The sequence below is a fragment of the Tubulanus polymorphus genome, chromosome 6 (genome assembly GCF_964204645.1).
Source record: "Tubulanus polymorphus chromosome 6, tnTubPoly1.2, whole genome shotgun sequence".
In the NCBI taxonomy this organism is placed as follows: domain Eukaryota; kingdom Metazoa; phylum Nemertea; class Palaeonemertea; order Tubulaniformes; family Tubulanidae; genus Tubulanus; species Tubulanus polymorphus.
Window position 1 is genome coordinate 21,016,620 of NC_134030.1, and position 16,177 is coordinate 21,032,796.

General features: G+C 38.6%; 1 protein-coding gene across 1 annotated transcript; it reads left to right on the forward strand.

The window, feature by feature from the left end:
- Window positions 1-9,061: 9,061 nt before the first annotated feature.
- On the forward strand, window positions 9,062-15,399 carry LOC141907842 (CD320 antigen-like). The gene is made up of 4 exons (XM_074797584.1): window positions 9,062-9,133; window positions 9,539-9,799; window positions 10,085-10,195; window positions 15,364-15,399. Exons 1-4 carry the CDS (start codon window positions 9,062-9,064, stop codon window positions 15,397-15,399), a joined length of 480 nt encoding a protein of 159 aa, XP_074653685.1.
- Window positions 15,400-16,177: the final 778 nt, after the last annotated feature.

Sequence of the window (16,177 nt, forward strand, 5' to 3'; positions counted from 1 at the left end):
ATAGATAGAACATCAGTAACCAATACAAGAATAAACTGCCAGAATGTTAGACATCAGAAAACTTTAACGCTTTTATTTATGAGATGTTTTTAATATTTCTACGTTGAAGCTCATCAAGGTTTATAGAATGATCCAACCATTAATTGTTAACGATAATAGAAGTCGTTCTTATTAAGACATCGAGCATCTTTGCTGAAGTTTGTTGAAAAATGTCAGGCTAACGTCAGAGGGTAAGGCTGCACTCTTCGAACGAAGGGTTCTTCAGGCGTTCTTCGAAGAACCCAGACTTAGTATCAGATTTTGAATCTTTTATGAAAAGCTCAGTCGCTGACATCATGAAGCGCTTGAATGATATTCAACTTGAGCAGAAACAAATGACCGATAGTTTCGATTCTTTGAAAACCACAGTTCGTGTCCATGATACTGACATAAGTAGTATTAATGAAAAACTACAAAACCAATCAAAAACTATCGACGAGCTCGCTGACTCGGTTCAATACACCAGCAAATCCTACGACGACCTTCAAAATGAAAATCAAAAGTTGATCTCAGACTTGAACTTCACATCAGGGAAAGTAAACAGCCTCACCACAAGCCTTAAAGCCGCAAGGGCAGATATAAAAAAATTAGAAAGCCTCTGCATAGAGCTGCAGTGCCAAGTGAACTCAGGCCTCACTGCAAACTGCCCCGACCCACTAGACTGTGCAGAACTCTGCATTATCGTGAGCGACTTGAAGAAAGAATTCCAATCTGATCTCCAAAAAACATGCGAAGAAATGTTTGACTATCTTGGCCATAAACAAGCAATTACAGCTCACAAGCAATTGCCGATTAGAAATGGTCAGAGAAATCCGCTTGTAAAGGTCGCGTTGAAAACAAAAGCCATTAAAATCGATGTCTTGCGAAAGAAACATAATCTTAGAAAAAATCCTAAGTTCACTGATGTCTGGTTGAGATCAAGCCAATCACATGCGGAACGTCTCAATGACATAAACTTCCGAAGAGTTCTAGATTTTATACCAGAAGCCAAGAAAGAACTTAAAATAGCGAGTAATGGGCGATTGATAAGTCGCTCCGTGCCACATAGGCAACCGATAAACCGCAGCGCGCCGGCTCAAAGAAACCGAACCCCAGCGACAGAGCCCGATGTAACCCCTACCCGCGATGAAAGTAATGATGAAAAAAACCGAACCCCAGCGACAGAGCCCGATGTAACCCCTTCCCGTGATGAAAGTACTTTTTCTGGTTTTACGTTTCGAGCTTCACCTACCCTGCCACCTCAAGTTGCTGTTAATAATGATGCAACATCTGGTGCGAACGAAACAACCAGCCGCAAGGAATACGCCACACTGACCAACTCTACGAAATCGCGCACCCGTAAAACCGCGCCTGCTGGAAATCGTAAACGGGATACCGTTAGACCTCCGGAAAAAAGAGCCAGAGTAGCGTCTGAACCTGAACAATCATCAGTAAACGAAGCGCTCCGAGACGCCAGGTTCGTCTTGGATATGGACAGTGGATTACATCTATCCCAACCGCTAGCAACAGCTCCAGAATAGGATTGCGCCGAGCCAGGAGAAATTAGTATCCTGTGTCTGAATATTTGTGGTTTGAAATCTAGATCATATACTCTAGAGTTTGATAGTTTATGCAAGTCAGCTGATATTTTAGTTTTTTCTGAAACCAAACTTGATGATTCCGATGAATTGTGGGTAAAAGAGTATTTTAAAAGTGTCGGTTACGAAGTAGTCATGAATAACAGATCAAATCTAGCTATAAGGAAATCTGGGGGAATCCTGGTCGCTTTTAAGCAAAGTCTAAACAGATATATTAAAACTATTCATAAATCAACCAATATCATTCAATGGATTGAAATTGATAAGAGATTCCTAGGGTGGAAAAAACATTTGTTAATTGGAGGAGTATATATTCCCCCAGAAACTAGTAGATATGGAAATATTAACTTATTCGATGAACTCGACACTGACGTTATAAACCGAATGAGTTCTACCGATGCTTATTTTTGTCTATGTGGCGATTTCAATGCCTACACAAAGCAGTTATTAGACTATTTACCCCATGACGAAATACTCATGGAATTCCTAGGCCTAGACGAAGTTTTTGTGGAAGATCGTCATAACCTTGATGCACTAAAAATACAAGGTCTACTCAATAGGAAAAACAAAGACTCCTCTATCAATAATTGGGGTTATCGTTTGTTAGACTTTTGTAAAAATCACAACATGTTCATTGCAAATGGCAGATTAGGTAGGGATAAAGGAATCGGTGAGTACACGTGCATCAAAGGGGAAAATAACCATGTTATTGATTACTTTATTATGTCTCCCTATTTGTTGTCAAAATGCGTGAACTTCAATGTAAACGACTATGACCAAATGATTTCAGACGTACACTGTGCTGTTACGTGTTCCTTCTCTATTTCACACACGAGAAGTCCATATACAAATGTACAAAACATGCCTAACATACCAGGTAAAATTAAATGGAACAGTGGTCGAAGCGATGTTTTTAGAGAGGCAATCAACCAAACCGAATTGAATAAAATAAATATCGAACTTCAAAATGATATAATAGACAGCGCCTGTGCGAATAAGCGTATATGCGACATTTTAAATAAGGCGGCAGGGGCCACAATGGGCCGAAGCCGGGTTAACTTTGACAAACCAAAAACTTTGTTACATGACTATAAAGTGAAACGAGACCGTAGAATTTATAGGAAAGCGAAAAGAAATTATAAAAGATATCGATCCGTCCAAAATAGAACTAATCTGAATTCGGCGTATAAGAGGTATAAAACATCGATAAAGATATCAAAACAAAAGAAAGTTAAATTGCACAATGACCAAATAGGAAAGTTAGCAAAAGACGATCCAAAAGCTTTTTGGAAATATTTCCGAAAGGAAAAACCAAATGAATGTAAAGCGTCGCTAGATGATTTATTTGACCACTTTTCCGTCATTAACCAAAACCGTAGTGCAGAAAATGATAATCGTAATTTTTTCAATGTGAATGACTTCCTTCATGACCACAATGATGATGCACTTAATAGGCTAATCACTGAGGGAGAAATATCTAAATGTATAAAATGCCTCAAAAATAATAAAGCCCCTGGAAACGACGAAATTTTAAACGAATTCCTCAAAACTGCAGAAAATGAAATCATGCCTACCCTCGTTTTGTTGTTTAACAATATTTTGAAAACTGGCTGCATTCCGGAAGAGTGGGCTGTAGGTATTATCACTCCAATCTTTAAGAATAAGGGAGACCCTTCCAATCCGGATAACTACAGAGGAATTACTCTATTAAGCTGTATGAGCAAATTGTTTACGAGCCTGATTAATAAACGTTTAGAGGAGTTTTTGATGGATAACCAATTACTGAATGAAAATCAAGCTGGATTTCGAAAAAATCGTAGTATCATGGACCATATTTTCACATTGCATTCTCTTATAGATATTCTGACTAGCAATAAGCGGAAGCTTTATTGTATATTTATTGATTACCAAAAAGCATTCGATACAATATGGAGAAAAGCACTGTGGCATAAATTAATTTTAACGGGAATTACAGGAAATATCCTCCGAGTGATTCATAACATGTATCAACATATTAAATCTAAGGTCAAGGTAAACGATCGATTATCAGAAAGCATAGATAGTCAAATTGGGTTACGTCAAGGGGAAAATCTGTCACCAGTGCTTTTCTCCATATTTGTCAATGACCTCGAGTCTTTCTTATACGAGAAAGGGTGTCAAGGATTAGATTTCCAGCTGGATGATTTCTGGTTTAACATATTAATACTTTTATATGCCGACGATACTTTATTATTATCTGACAATGCTTCCAAACTGCAAAATATACTTGACCATGTTGTGGATTACTGCCAAACATGGCAGTTAGTAATCAATGTCGAAAAAACCAAAGCCATAGTTTTCGAAAAAAGACGATCTAACAGACAGCCCATTTTCTATATCAGGGGGGTAGCCTTGGATACAGTATCTGACTTTAGATATTTGGGAGTACACTTTAATTATACTGGAAATTTCGCTAAATGCAAAAAAGATATCTGTGACCAAGCAAAAAAAGCACTATTTTTTGTTCTTAAAAAAGTACAGCAATACTCCCTAACTATAGACATTGCATTTAAAATTTTTGATGCAATGGTGGGATCGATCCTTACCTTTGGTAGTGAAATATGGGGTTTCTCGAACTTAGATGCAATCGAGAAAATACACCTAATGTTCTGCAAATACTTATTGAAATTGAAACGTGCAACTCCAAATGCTATGGTTTATGGAGAATTAGGTCGTTTTCCTTTTGAAATACAAATTAAAGTCAGAATGGTTAAGTTTTGGGGACATCTGATCACAGAGAGCAACACTCATTCTAGTAAAATGTATCGTATCCTAATAAAAAATCATGTAAATGGTAAGACCAGTAAATGGATCACTTGTATTCAGTCTATCTTAGAAAACTGTGGTCTAGGTTACATTTGGTACGAACAATCTTTCCCGAATATCCGGTATTTATCAGAAACTGTTAAATTATGTTTACAAGATCAATTCAAACAGAAATGGCACCAGACTATCGCAGCTTCAACAAAACTAGATACCTATAGAATTATTAAGCCGAATTGGGGGCGGGAAGTATGTTCATTAGCACTACCATTTGACCTCAGGACAAATGTAATACGGTTTCGTTGCTCTAATCATAATCTACCGATTGAAACAAGAAGATATGAAAATATCCCCCGAAATGAACGACTTTGTACCAAATGTAACCTAGGGCAAATCGGCGACGAATACCATTTTATAATGGAGTGTACTTTTTTCGAAAGTTTAAGAAGTCGGTACATACCGCAACAAATAGTAACGTTTCCTAATATAAGAAAATTTATGAACCTTTTTACGTCAGAAAACCCAAACGTCCTAAGGAATCTTGCAGTTTTTATAAAAAAGGCACATAGCCTCATCTAGCCTCACCTCATCGCTGTTCCTGGTATACACGAACTTTTCAAAATAACTTTTCAATTGTAAATATAACTAGTTATTGTATGACTAGCAACTGTTATTGTATAACTGCAAACTGTTTATTTTGTATGTATCCTGTGCTCGCAAAAAATGTACAATTTTCTGGAGCAATAAATTTAAATCTAATCTAAAATCTAATCTACGTAAGGTGGCGGCCACTAATTAGCACCTCGGCCATATTAGCTGCAACGAAAATCAAGATTACCCAATTATCTACAAAGGAACTGCGTAACCTATAAACTTAGTAAATCATGAATGATATTTTGAGATATCCTTTTAATTATCTAGAATTGTCAAACGAAAGAAGATTAACATCACCGTTTTGAAACACTCTGTACACACGCGTAGAGCATCTGCGATAATTCAGAAACCACCCGAACGATGAGAAAATATTCCGGGTATTTCTAAAATATGATTGGACACAGAAATCACCACGCGTTATGAAACTGAGAATTGCTGCACAGATCGATGGTAATTACTGGGATGTTGATCGTTTGAGTCAGAGCCAACACTAATGACAGAACGAGTAAAAATATCATATGCGATTTCGACAAAATATCAGCGGTTGAAAATAATTGCTGGATCTTTAAATTGCTGAGTGAAGCAAGTACTGAATTTCACGAGTAAGAAATGTAAAATTCTACATCATTTATGAATGGAACTTGAAGATCTGTGGACAACCGATCAGAATTTGAATAGTGAAGGAATTTCATTCATGGGCTGATGGATCGACTGAGAGCGCTGTTTATAGCGTCGCTGATCGTCTGGCGAGTTAACATCGCACACGCTGATCTGTCTGACTCTGTGACGGTCAGTTCGTCTTGTAACAACACTTGGTACCCCGTCGATTCTACGTCCGGTTACATCGTTTCACCGAATTACCCGTCGTTGACGCGCGGTGTTGAATGTCGTTGGTTCGTCAACAGCTCTTTACCGGGAACTTTCAACATCAAACTATACTACGACATCGAGCCGTCGATATTCTGTAGTGATAACTACCTTCTCGTCGGTGAGTCCGATAACAGATTCTGCGGTGAAGGAAAACATGAAATCCGCCGTAACGATTCGATCTCGTTGATGTTTAGAAGTAACGTCGATGGTGCGCGGGGTAGTCGGGTTTATGTCACATATCGTTTTGAACGAAGCCGATTGAGAATCAGTCACAACTGCCTGAGGTTCGGTTTTCGATTGAATGAAATGAAAACATCGACTGGATACAAATTCGCGATGTTACTACTTTCCAGATGTCGGATATTCCTAGAATGGGACGCCCTCTCGGATGGTTCAGCGATGAATTTGACGTTTTCAGATTTCGACCTAAAACTGAGGTTTAGTTGGATTTATGTCGATCCAGCTTCGACTTTTCGAATCTATGGTGGTCGGAACACCAGAAGTAAACCGATAGCGCATATTGGTGAACAACGTGGACATCCACCTTCATCATTTTACACTAAAACTAACAGAGCCATTATCACTTCGATAGCATACCAAAAAGTTACCTTCCAACTATTCGTTCAGGTATATAGAATATCTGATTGGAACGTCTCTAATCCGTTGATTGAAATCTCTAATAACGAGTCTGGAGTGCTCATTCCTGATGACAACAGTTTACACGTAATAACTCGATCAAAACACTTACACTGCTGGTCTATCACAGTGCAGGTGTTACAGTACGTCGTCTTCAACTGGACACGTGGTTTCAGCGCATCCGGTGACGTCATCGGTGTATATAAACTAGAAGGGTCACGCGTTGTAGGAACTGATATTTTACTCGGTTACAACTACCTGGAATCACTGAGTGTTAAATCTGACGGCTTTCTCGTCAAACTGTGCGTTATGATGAGACCGAACATCACAGAATCGAATGTACGAATCGAATTCAGAACGGAATCAATTTTGAAAAAGTTACGCTTCACTAAACGCGTGGTAAGTGCTGATAAAGTATTCAAACTTGCAGATTTGCACTTGTTATCATCCAATAACCTACCCGATGCAAACTCCCTGTAATAATAGTAGAATGTTCATGATTAAAGCCAACATTACCATTTCACAAGTTCCCGGCGCAATACATGTTATAATCACAAGTGATGTTTGTTATAGATATTCACTAGAATAATGATGAAGCGATTTATAATGCATTGTACTTTCATGTATTTCAGATATTGCGCAAGCTGGAGACGATTTCATTGTCACATGCGTCGCTTCTTGATAGTCTTCCACCAAAGACTTCGATCTATCGAATAAATGCGTATAGATTCAAATGGAAAGTTGAAATCTATGACATCGATCTGGAATTAGCGGTTCAGTCTGCGAATTGTGAAAATGCTGGATTTTATATATTTGATGGTGGTAATTTCACGGCTAGACGATACGGTCCGTATTGTCCCGGTTTAGCTGGTTATCGACGAAGTGTCGTCAGTCTGATTACATCAGGCGGTCCGGTGATCATAGTAGGCTATTGCCTTGATAATGACAGCAACTTGAAGGGTAAGGGCAGTTTGATCTTACGTCCGTCTGACTGCGACGGCTACACTCTACGGGAAGGAGAACACCACGTTAGAGTGACGTCACGCTGTTTAAGCATTACGCCTGAAAATAGACATGTTCCATCGAATGTAATTTACATATTATCACGACACGAATATCATTTGAGCTCATGTAATCCTAGTTATACGATCCCTAACTCGAAGTGTAAACAGTTCATGTCTTTCAGTATTCAGCGCCTGAATAACAGTCTCATACTGCACACTGTGACGATGAAGGATTCGCGATTGTTTGTGAAATACGATTACGTCATTGAATTGAGACTGGTTTGTCAATCAGTGAAAAAACATAGCACACCATATACCTGGGAAAACGAATGTGGAATCATGCAGTCACCAAATTATCCAGGATCAGCGAAGAAATCTGATATCACTTTGAAATACTATCTCGGCACCTTCCAAGGACACACAACTCGAATTCAGTTTTACCGATTTATTGTAAAACACTTGGAAACGACGCCGTGCATTAAACAATTTTTAAATGATTTAGACTCCGTTTTATTCGCGGAGGAAGTAAAATATGTCGGAGACGCGGGGTCAACTAGGTATGAAATTAGATTATGTAATGCATTCACTGAACTAGGAGTTATATTTCACAGTCTAAATTGGGCAATCCAGTTTGAGGTGAAAAACAAAATACCAAAATTCCGCATACAATACATTTTACAGAAGCAGTTACGAACGAAAAGGCGCGATGATATGTGTAAATCAGGATTTCTAGATTCGGGAATTTCCTGCGTCAAATACATCAGAGATGAACGTCTGAATTGGGAGAACGCTGAAATGTACTGTCAACAGAAATACGGAGGACATCTTCTCAGTATCAGCTCAGAACAGGAAATGATTTCTGTTAAGTCATTATTTGCTACGGAACTTCTACGACAGGCATATTCACAGAAAGCGCTCATAATGATGATAGGATTGAAATTGCAGGTAATTTCCAGACATATTTTCCAACAAAGATTCCCTTGCCGAAAATCTGTAAATATTCCATCATAATTTTTTACCTAAATTTCAGCAAAATACTTATTATTACACGTGGACTGATGGCAAACCATTGAGCTACACAGAGTGGTATGGACCTACAAATAACGAAACGATACCAGAAGTTGTTCAAGGATTGATATCTCCTCTACGTAAACAACCGATAAATGACGCCAATATGCCGTGTACGGCGATGATACTGAATAATCCACGAGGATCAGCGAACTGGGTTCGATTCGAATTGAAGAGGTTCACACGAGTTTCATTTGCGAATCGGAAAAAATGAATATCGAAAATACAACGGTTTACAAATTCAATTCAACGAAAAACGACACAATTTCGATGCGAGAAAATATGATTTATGATGCAATTTACTTTAGCTGGAGCTGTACGGTTGGTTGGGTAAGCATAAATAAAAGGTGCTATCAAATACTGACGGACTGGAACAAACATCGAGGTTTAGATATGAAAACTGCGACAGAGATGTGTCATGGCATCGATGGTGAAATAGAAACTGTGATAAACGGTTACACAGAAATAGAAACTTTGAACCTAGTAAGAACATTTCAATATCGACATCAATATAGCTCGATACTGACAATGACTTACAATGGCGGACTGCAAGTTATAACACCAATAATCACTAGAGATGATATCACTTATATTCGCTCAGTAAAATGGTTGATGAAACAGTTCGATAATGTCACAGATGTAGCGCATTCCGTGCTATGTTCCTACAATGTAACTGTTGAAGAGTTGGCTTCTATAAGCAGCTGTAAATCGTGGCAGTTTAAATGTAACGATCAAAGATGTATCAGCGACCATCGCGTATGTGATACCGGAAACGACTGTCAACACGGTGAAGATGAAGTCGATTGTTCGGGTTCAAACTTACAAAGTCAGTTCCACTGTTCAGATGGACGGGTTATATCAATAAGTGGATTCTGTGATTTCATTAAGGATTGTTTGGATGGTTCTGATGAGAACTCGTGTTTTCATCCCCCGTGTTTGCCCCAACAATTCCGCTGTACTAGTGGTCAATGTGTCAGTAAGTATAAACGATGCGACGGAGACACTGATTGTAAAGACGGCTCGGATGAAATGAGATGCACCTCTCAACTGTGTCAGGGGTTTCTGTGTAACAGTGGGGACTGTATCAGTTCTCAGTTGTATCAGGATGGTGCCGTGGATTGTAGTGGAAACCTAGAAGAAGATGAATTAGTAACAAATGCGAATATTACAGTGAATCCTACAGTTCATTGTAATGATTTGAACCAATGTGCGACTAATTTCACAAATCTCTGCACGGAATCTGATGAACAAAGATGTTCTTTCGATTCTCCTCATTGTTATTCTAGACGTCATAGATGTATTTTAGAAAGAATGTCGAATAGTTACCCAGTTTGTAGAAATCTTGAGCATATATTGAAATGTGAAAAATTTGATTGTCCAGCTGGTACTGTAAAATGTCCAGCATCGTACTGTATACCGATGGGACAGGTGTGCGATGGTCGATCAGATTGTCCTAATTCTGAAGACGAGCGAAACTGCAAGACGTTGTCATGTCCCGGCATGTTCAAATGTGGCCAGGAAAACCGATGTATACCACAATCTGAAGTTTGTGATGGTGTTGTCAATTGTAAACTTACCACTGATGACGAAGCTTTCTGTAACGTCACGTGTCCTGGATATTGTAGATGTCAAGGCCATTTGATCGACTGTGGAAATGGCGGTTTAACAAATATCACTGATCTTTTCTCGGCTTCAACTCGAGTTCTGAATCTGTCAAATAACACAATTATCTTGGATATGACGACATTTTTTCCATATGTTTATCTTCGTTCGCTCAATATCTCCTTCAATAAGTTGTCTTACATTTTAGCAAACGCATTCTCAAACCTGCATAATCTACATACATTAGACCTTACATATAACAATATAACATACTTATCTACAAACACATTCATTGGTTTGTATAGTTTGAAAGAGTTATTGATAACTAAAAATCCAATTAGTCACTTAGAGGAAGATACATTTCAAGATTTGAAGTCTCTTAAAGATCTCGATCTTCACGGACTTTTCATATCTGTTCTTGGTCGAAATGTATTCAAAGGTTTATCTACATTACAGTCGTTGAATATCAGCAGTAACAGCATTCATCATATTTTTCTATATGCTTTTTCGGGATTAGATGAACTTAGAATTATTGATATAACTAATAACTCTAAAATAATATCTACGGACAAAGATATTTTCAACAATCTGACATCATTAGTCTCCCTAGCGTCTGATGCCTACAAATTTTGCTGCATGGCTCCGAATGTCGACCAGTGTCTTCCTGAAGCAGATCAATTTTCGTCCTGTTCTGATCTGATGGGTAACACGGCCCTCAGAGCTATCATCTGGGTCATCTCCGCATTCAGTTTCTTTATGAACAGTATCGTCATTTTATTCCGTGTTCGATCATTTCTACTTTCATCCTCCGAAAAGCGTAACACATCTTCTGACATCCTCATCATTAATATCGCAGCTTGTGATTTTCTGATGTCTATTTATCTGTTTCTGATCGCGGGAGCTGATTACGTTTATAAAGGAGTTTATTTCCTGCATTCTGAAACTTGGACGGACAGTTCATTGTGTAGTTTCGCTGGAGTTTTGGTGACTATTTCCTGTGAAGGCTCATTGACGTTTCTATTCATTTTAACGCGTTATAGATTTTCAAAAATCGTCAATCCATTTTCTGGAAGCCCGATTACATCTCCGAAATGCGTATCCATTATCTGTTGCGTATGTTGGTTATCTATAAACACTATTTCTATAATACCGCTGTCACAATCATCTTATTTCGGCAACAAATTCTATGGTACTACTGGAATTTGTTTACCTATGAATTTGATATCGATTGATGTCCACGCCTGGCAATATTCATTCGCTATATTTGCCGCGTTTAACTCGGTCCTACTTGCTACAATAATGATGACGTATGCACAGATGTATAGACTCGTATCTGGAAGCAGGTCCGGCTCGGGTAGAGCTGATCCTACCGAATTGATTCTGGCACGTAGGAGTTTAGTGATAAATCTGTGTAATGTATTTTGCTGGTTACCGATAATTACCGTTCAGTTTTGCGCTGTATTCCGAGTAGAAATACCGAACCAAGTGGCGGCTTGGTTGGCGGTACTTTTCCTACCGATCAACTCGTCACTGAATCCACTTCTTTACACCATCCTCACTATTGATGTTAAATCAATTCGGGCTAGAAATAAACGGGTTTGGAGAACTCGTTGAGATCTTATTTGATATGGGCCTATAAGTACGCGTTGTAAATGTCAAAATGTTGGAACATAAACAAGTTTTTACTAACACCACTAGCACAAGCACGGATATGTGCTGGATTTCTGTCCCAAACACTTGCGTTTCGCTTCAAAAGAGACGTTTAGTGCAAAGTAATCGAATTATCCGATCTATTTCAATGAGGTAGACGATACGCGAACTACGTAGTGCTTTCAATAAACACTAGGAGCGCTGCAAATCACTATCAAATTAGCATCTAATTTAAATATTATGTTGTAACACCGATTTTCGTCGTGAAGGAATAACTCAGTGAGTACTGTTGATGATTTGTACATTAGATTCGAATAGAAATTAATAAAGTAATGTCGTATATAAAAATATGTTGTATTATCCTGATGCAAGTGAAAAATTGTCAATCTTGCAAGTAGCAGGAAAGTTGCTTGTAGGGGGCTTATATTCTGCTCAATTCTTATCGCGAATTTTGATTGATAGACGATTTAGATACCAGACCAACCGATTATCATCAATACAAATTGTTCCAATTTCCACACATAAAACACATTTATTCGATCCAATGACACCAAAAAGTAGCACCGAACCACACACTGAAACAGTAGCTCATAAACTGCACTTTTTGAAGGCTCACAAGCCATCTACACAACACTTTTAGCCTAAATCCAAAATCCAACCATATCATCCTAACAAGTACTATCTATGGTGGCTCATTTAGGCCACGCTGAGATTTTTCAAACATGCTAAATCTGAAAACAAATTTGATAACGAGAATACGAGTTTACCTTATAAAACCTTAGGTCTAAGGTTTAGGAATGATATGATTATTTAGAAGTTAATGAATATTGTGTGAATATTATAATATGATGCACTTGTCTTTGTATATTTCAGTTTCTTGGTTTTTTTAATGGTTTAGTTAATTAACTATAAGTTTCTAACAACATCCGTGACTTAAATTACTGGCTTCATCGCAGACCCAAAATCCATCACAGTGGTCTTAGGATTGACGAGGAGAAAGTTCTTAATTTCTTCTCTAACTAATTACACGCCTCAAAATCCGAACGAAGATCCCCGAGAACAAAATCCGAGAAATATCGATGGCAACATTTTTAAGTTCAGCGAATGAAAGTAATATATAAAACAATTTTCCGCACTGACCGTTTAATTATCAAGATCGTCAAGTTTGGTGTAATACGGGTCATATTTCACGCAGACAGCCTGCACTTTGCAGCCCAAACTTTTAGTGCACGGTTGTGAAACTCCGCATCCAGTTTTACCCAATTCGACTGGTCCAATCGCAGCTTTATTCTCGTCACTATGTTTGAATCTGAATGAAAATCGTTTTAGGAAAAATGTGAAAGAAATGTGAACAGTTTATATATTCAAAAAGCACCATATTTATCCAATAGAACAGCGCTATACTTGTCAGTTAAATATAAAGCTGCAAGAATATAAGAAGCCTACTATGGGCTTTCTTATTTATTCATTCATTCATTCATTCATCTTTACACTCTAACCCATTACAGGTATTGTAAACAACAAAAAATTTACAGATTTTATTACACTGTAGAATATTTACAAATTCAATAACACAATTAACTTGAAATAACATAGCAACTAATTTGGACTACATACGAATAAAACACTATAGTTTCAATGGCATGTTGCCCCCTAGTGGCATCACTACGATCTAATACTGTTACATATAAAAATACGCCTATTAAACTATGCGCCCCTGGTGCCAGTATTAAGAACTATGGAAGATCGACGCAATTCTCCAATTCTAAGATTAAGATTAGTTGATCATGCAGTGAATCTGTATTAAACCTGGTGGACAATAGACTTTAGGATTACTAACTAAATTTGTTGTGACGATTATATGTTCGTTGTCTTCGTCGATTCCGTCGCAAGCTAACGAGGCCTGGAAAATACGGTTTTTACGAAATTTGGAAAACTCAAACTGAAGTTTATTGGCTATGCGGAACCGACTGCACATACCAGATGATACAAAAATATATCCTGGTTATTATGGATATAGGTAATAAACGTAAATTTGAATTCAAGGACGAGCAGGTTGATATGCATTATAGAAAAAAAGCAAGATATTATAACAGTATAATGGAACAATTTAGAAGGTCGGGAACTTTTAACATAATTAATGTAACAGAGATGAATACATATAGGCTATAAACACATATATGTAAAATGTAAAATCCGCAATTGTATGAATATTCCGGGTGGTTCTTTCTACGCTTCTTCGATCTACGAGGTAATTGAAAGGCCAATAATGTGATCGGTAATTAAAATGATTGATATTCAAAGTAATTGGCAATTAAACTAATCTTTACCCTTGTCGGATGGTCTGCGTCGTTAGTAAGATAAGCAACACATGTCTTTCCGTCGTCCCCAATCAGCGCCCCGTCACAGTACTTATAATCGTATTGACATAGACAATTCATCGCTTTCCCTGCGGGACATTTGACTAAGCTTTCATCGTCATCGCCTAAACCACTTTCCTCGCCTCCATGATGAGACTCATATCCATCAATTGCACGCTTTACACAGTTACCGACATCCGTTAAAGACACTGGAAATAAAGACCAAATGAAAGAGGGAGACGGAGACGGAGACGGAGAAATAGAAGGAGCAATAGAGGGAGAGGGAGAGGGAGAGGGAGAGGGAGAGGGAGAGGGAGAGGGAGACGGAGACGGAGACGGAGACGGAGACGGAGACGGAGACGGAGACGGAGACGGAGACGGAGACGGAGACGGAGACGGAGACGGAGACGGAGACGGAGACGGAGAGGGAGACGGAGAGGGAGAGGGAGAGGGAGAGGGGGTGGGAGGGAGAGGAGATGGAGAGGGAGACGGAGACGGAGACGGAGAGGGAGACGGAGACGGACGGAGAGGGAGTGGGAGACGGAGCAATAGAATGCCATATATCTTAAAACTTACGCAAGATCAAAATCAATTTTCCGGCGAACATTTTTAACTGTAAGAAAAGAACACGTTTACCCACGTTGTAGAATGTCTATTTCCAGATCTAAAAACTGTAACAGTAAATTCTACTCACGCTTTGACTAATTTTCCAGCCACAAATCTCTCGACGTCAGTTGTAGATCAGAGATCACAGCTATAACTGCAGTGAATTTAACCATCTTTTATTCTATCGAGCTGAAATCCACCTGTTTTTGATTGGCATCCGCGATCGAACAAAATGACACATGTTAAATTATTGATTCCGGAATATTTTTCAAGAGTTGAGTATTAGTGAGGATTTTAGAAACGTTTGTAAAGATATTACAATCGTTTGGGTGATCGCTTCATTCAGCTTTGTTGCGAACATTATTGTCATTTTACTTCGCGTTCGAGCGTTTCGAATTCCATCATCTGAATCACGTAACACTTCCTCTGATATCCTCATCATTAATATTGCCACCTGCGATTTTCTGATATCGATTTATCTGTTTCTGATTGCAGGAGCCGATTACGTCTATAAAGGAGTTTATTTCCTAAACTCAGAAAGTTGGACGGATAGTTCATTGTGTCGACTCGCCGGGATTATAGTGACTCTTTCTTGCGAGGGATCTTTGATTTTTCTCCTCATTCTAACCCGTCAGAGATACTCGAATATCGTCAACCCATTTTCTGGAACCCCAATTATATCGTCGAAATATGTGTCCGGTATTTGCTGTATATGCTGGATAATTTTGGGCAACATTTCAATGTTTCCGCTATCGTCATCTTCTTATTTCGGAAAAAACTTTTACGGCACAACCGGTGTTTGTTTACCTATGAACTTACTAACCATCAATGTCCACGCCTGGCAATATTCATTTGCTTTATTTGCCGCGTTTAACTCGGTCCTACTTGCTACAATAATGATGACGTATGCACAGATGTATAGACTCGTATCTGGAAGCAGGTTCGGCTCGGGTAGAGCTGATCCTACCGAATTGGTTCTGGCGCGTAGGAGTTTAGTGATAAATCTGTGTAATTTATTTTGCTGGTTACCGATAATTATCGTTCAGTTTTGCGCTGTATTGCGAGTAGAAATACCGAACCAAGTGGCGGCTTGGTTGGCGGTACTTTTCCTACCGATCAACTCGTCACTGAATCCACTTCTTTACACCATCCTCACTATTGATGTTAAATCAATTCGGGCCAGAAATAAACGGGTTTTGAAAACTCGCTGAAACATTTGTCAGTCGATAGAAACCTTTTTTGAAATCTAATGAGAATGTGCAAAACTTTTCTGATGAAAAGCATAAACACATTGGCACTAGCACGCACT

Coding starts and splice junctions, on each gene's coding strand:
- LOC141907842 (XM_074797584.1), top strand. CDS start 9,062: ATGTGTCATGGCATCGATGGTGAAATAGAAACTGTGATAAACGGTTAC. Junction 9,134..9,538: donor AAATAGAAACTTTGAACCTA/GTAAGAACATTT, acceptor GATTTCATTAAG/GATTGTTTGGATGGTTCTGA. Junction 9,800..10,084: donor ACCTAGAAGAAGATGAATTA/GTAACAAATGCG, acceptor GGACAGGTGTGC/GATGGTCGATCAGATTGTCC.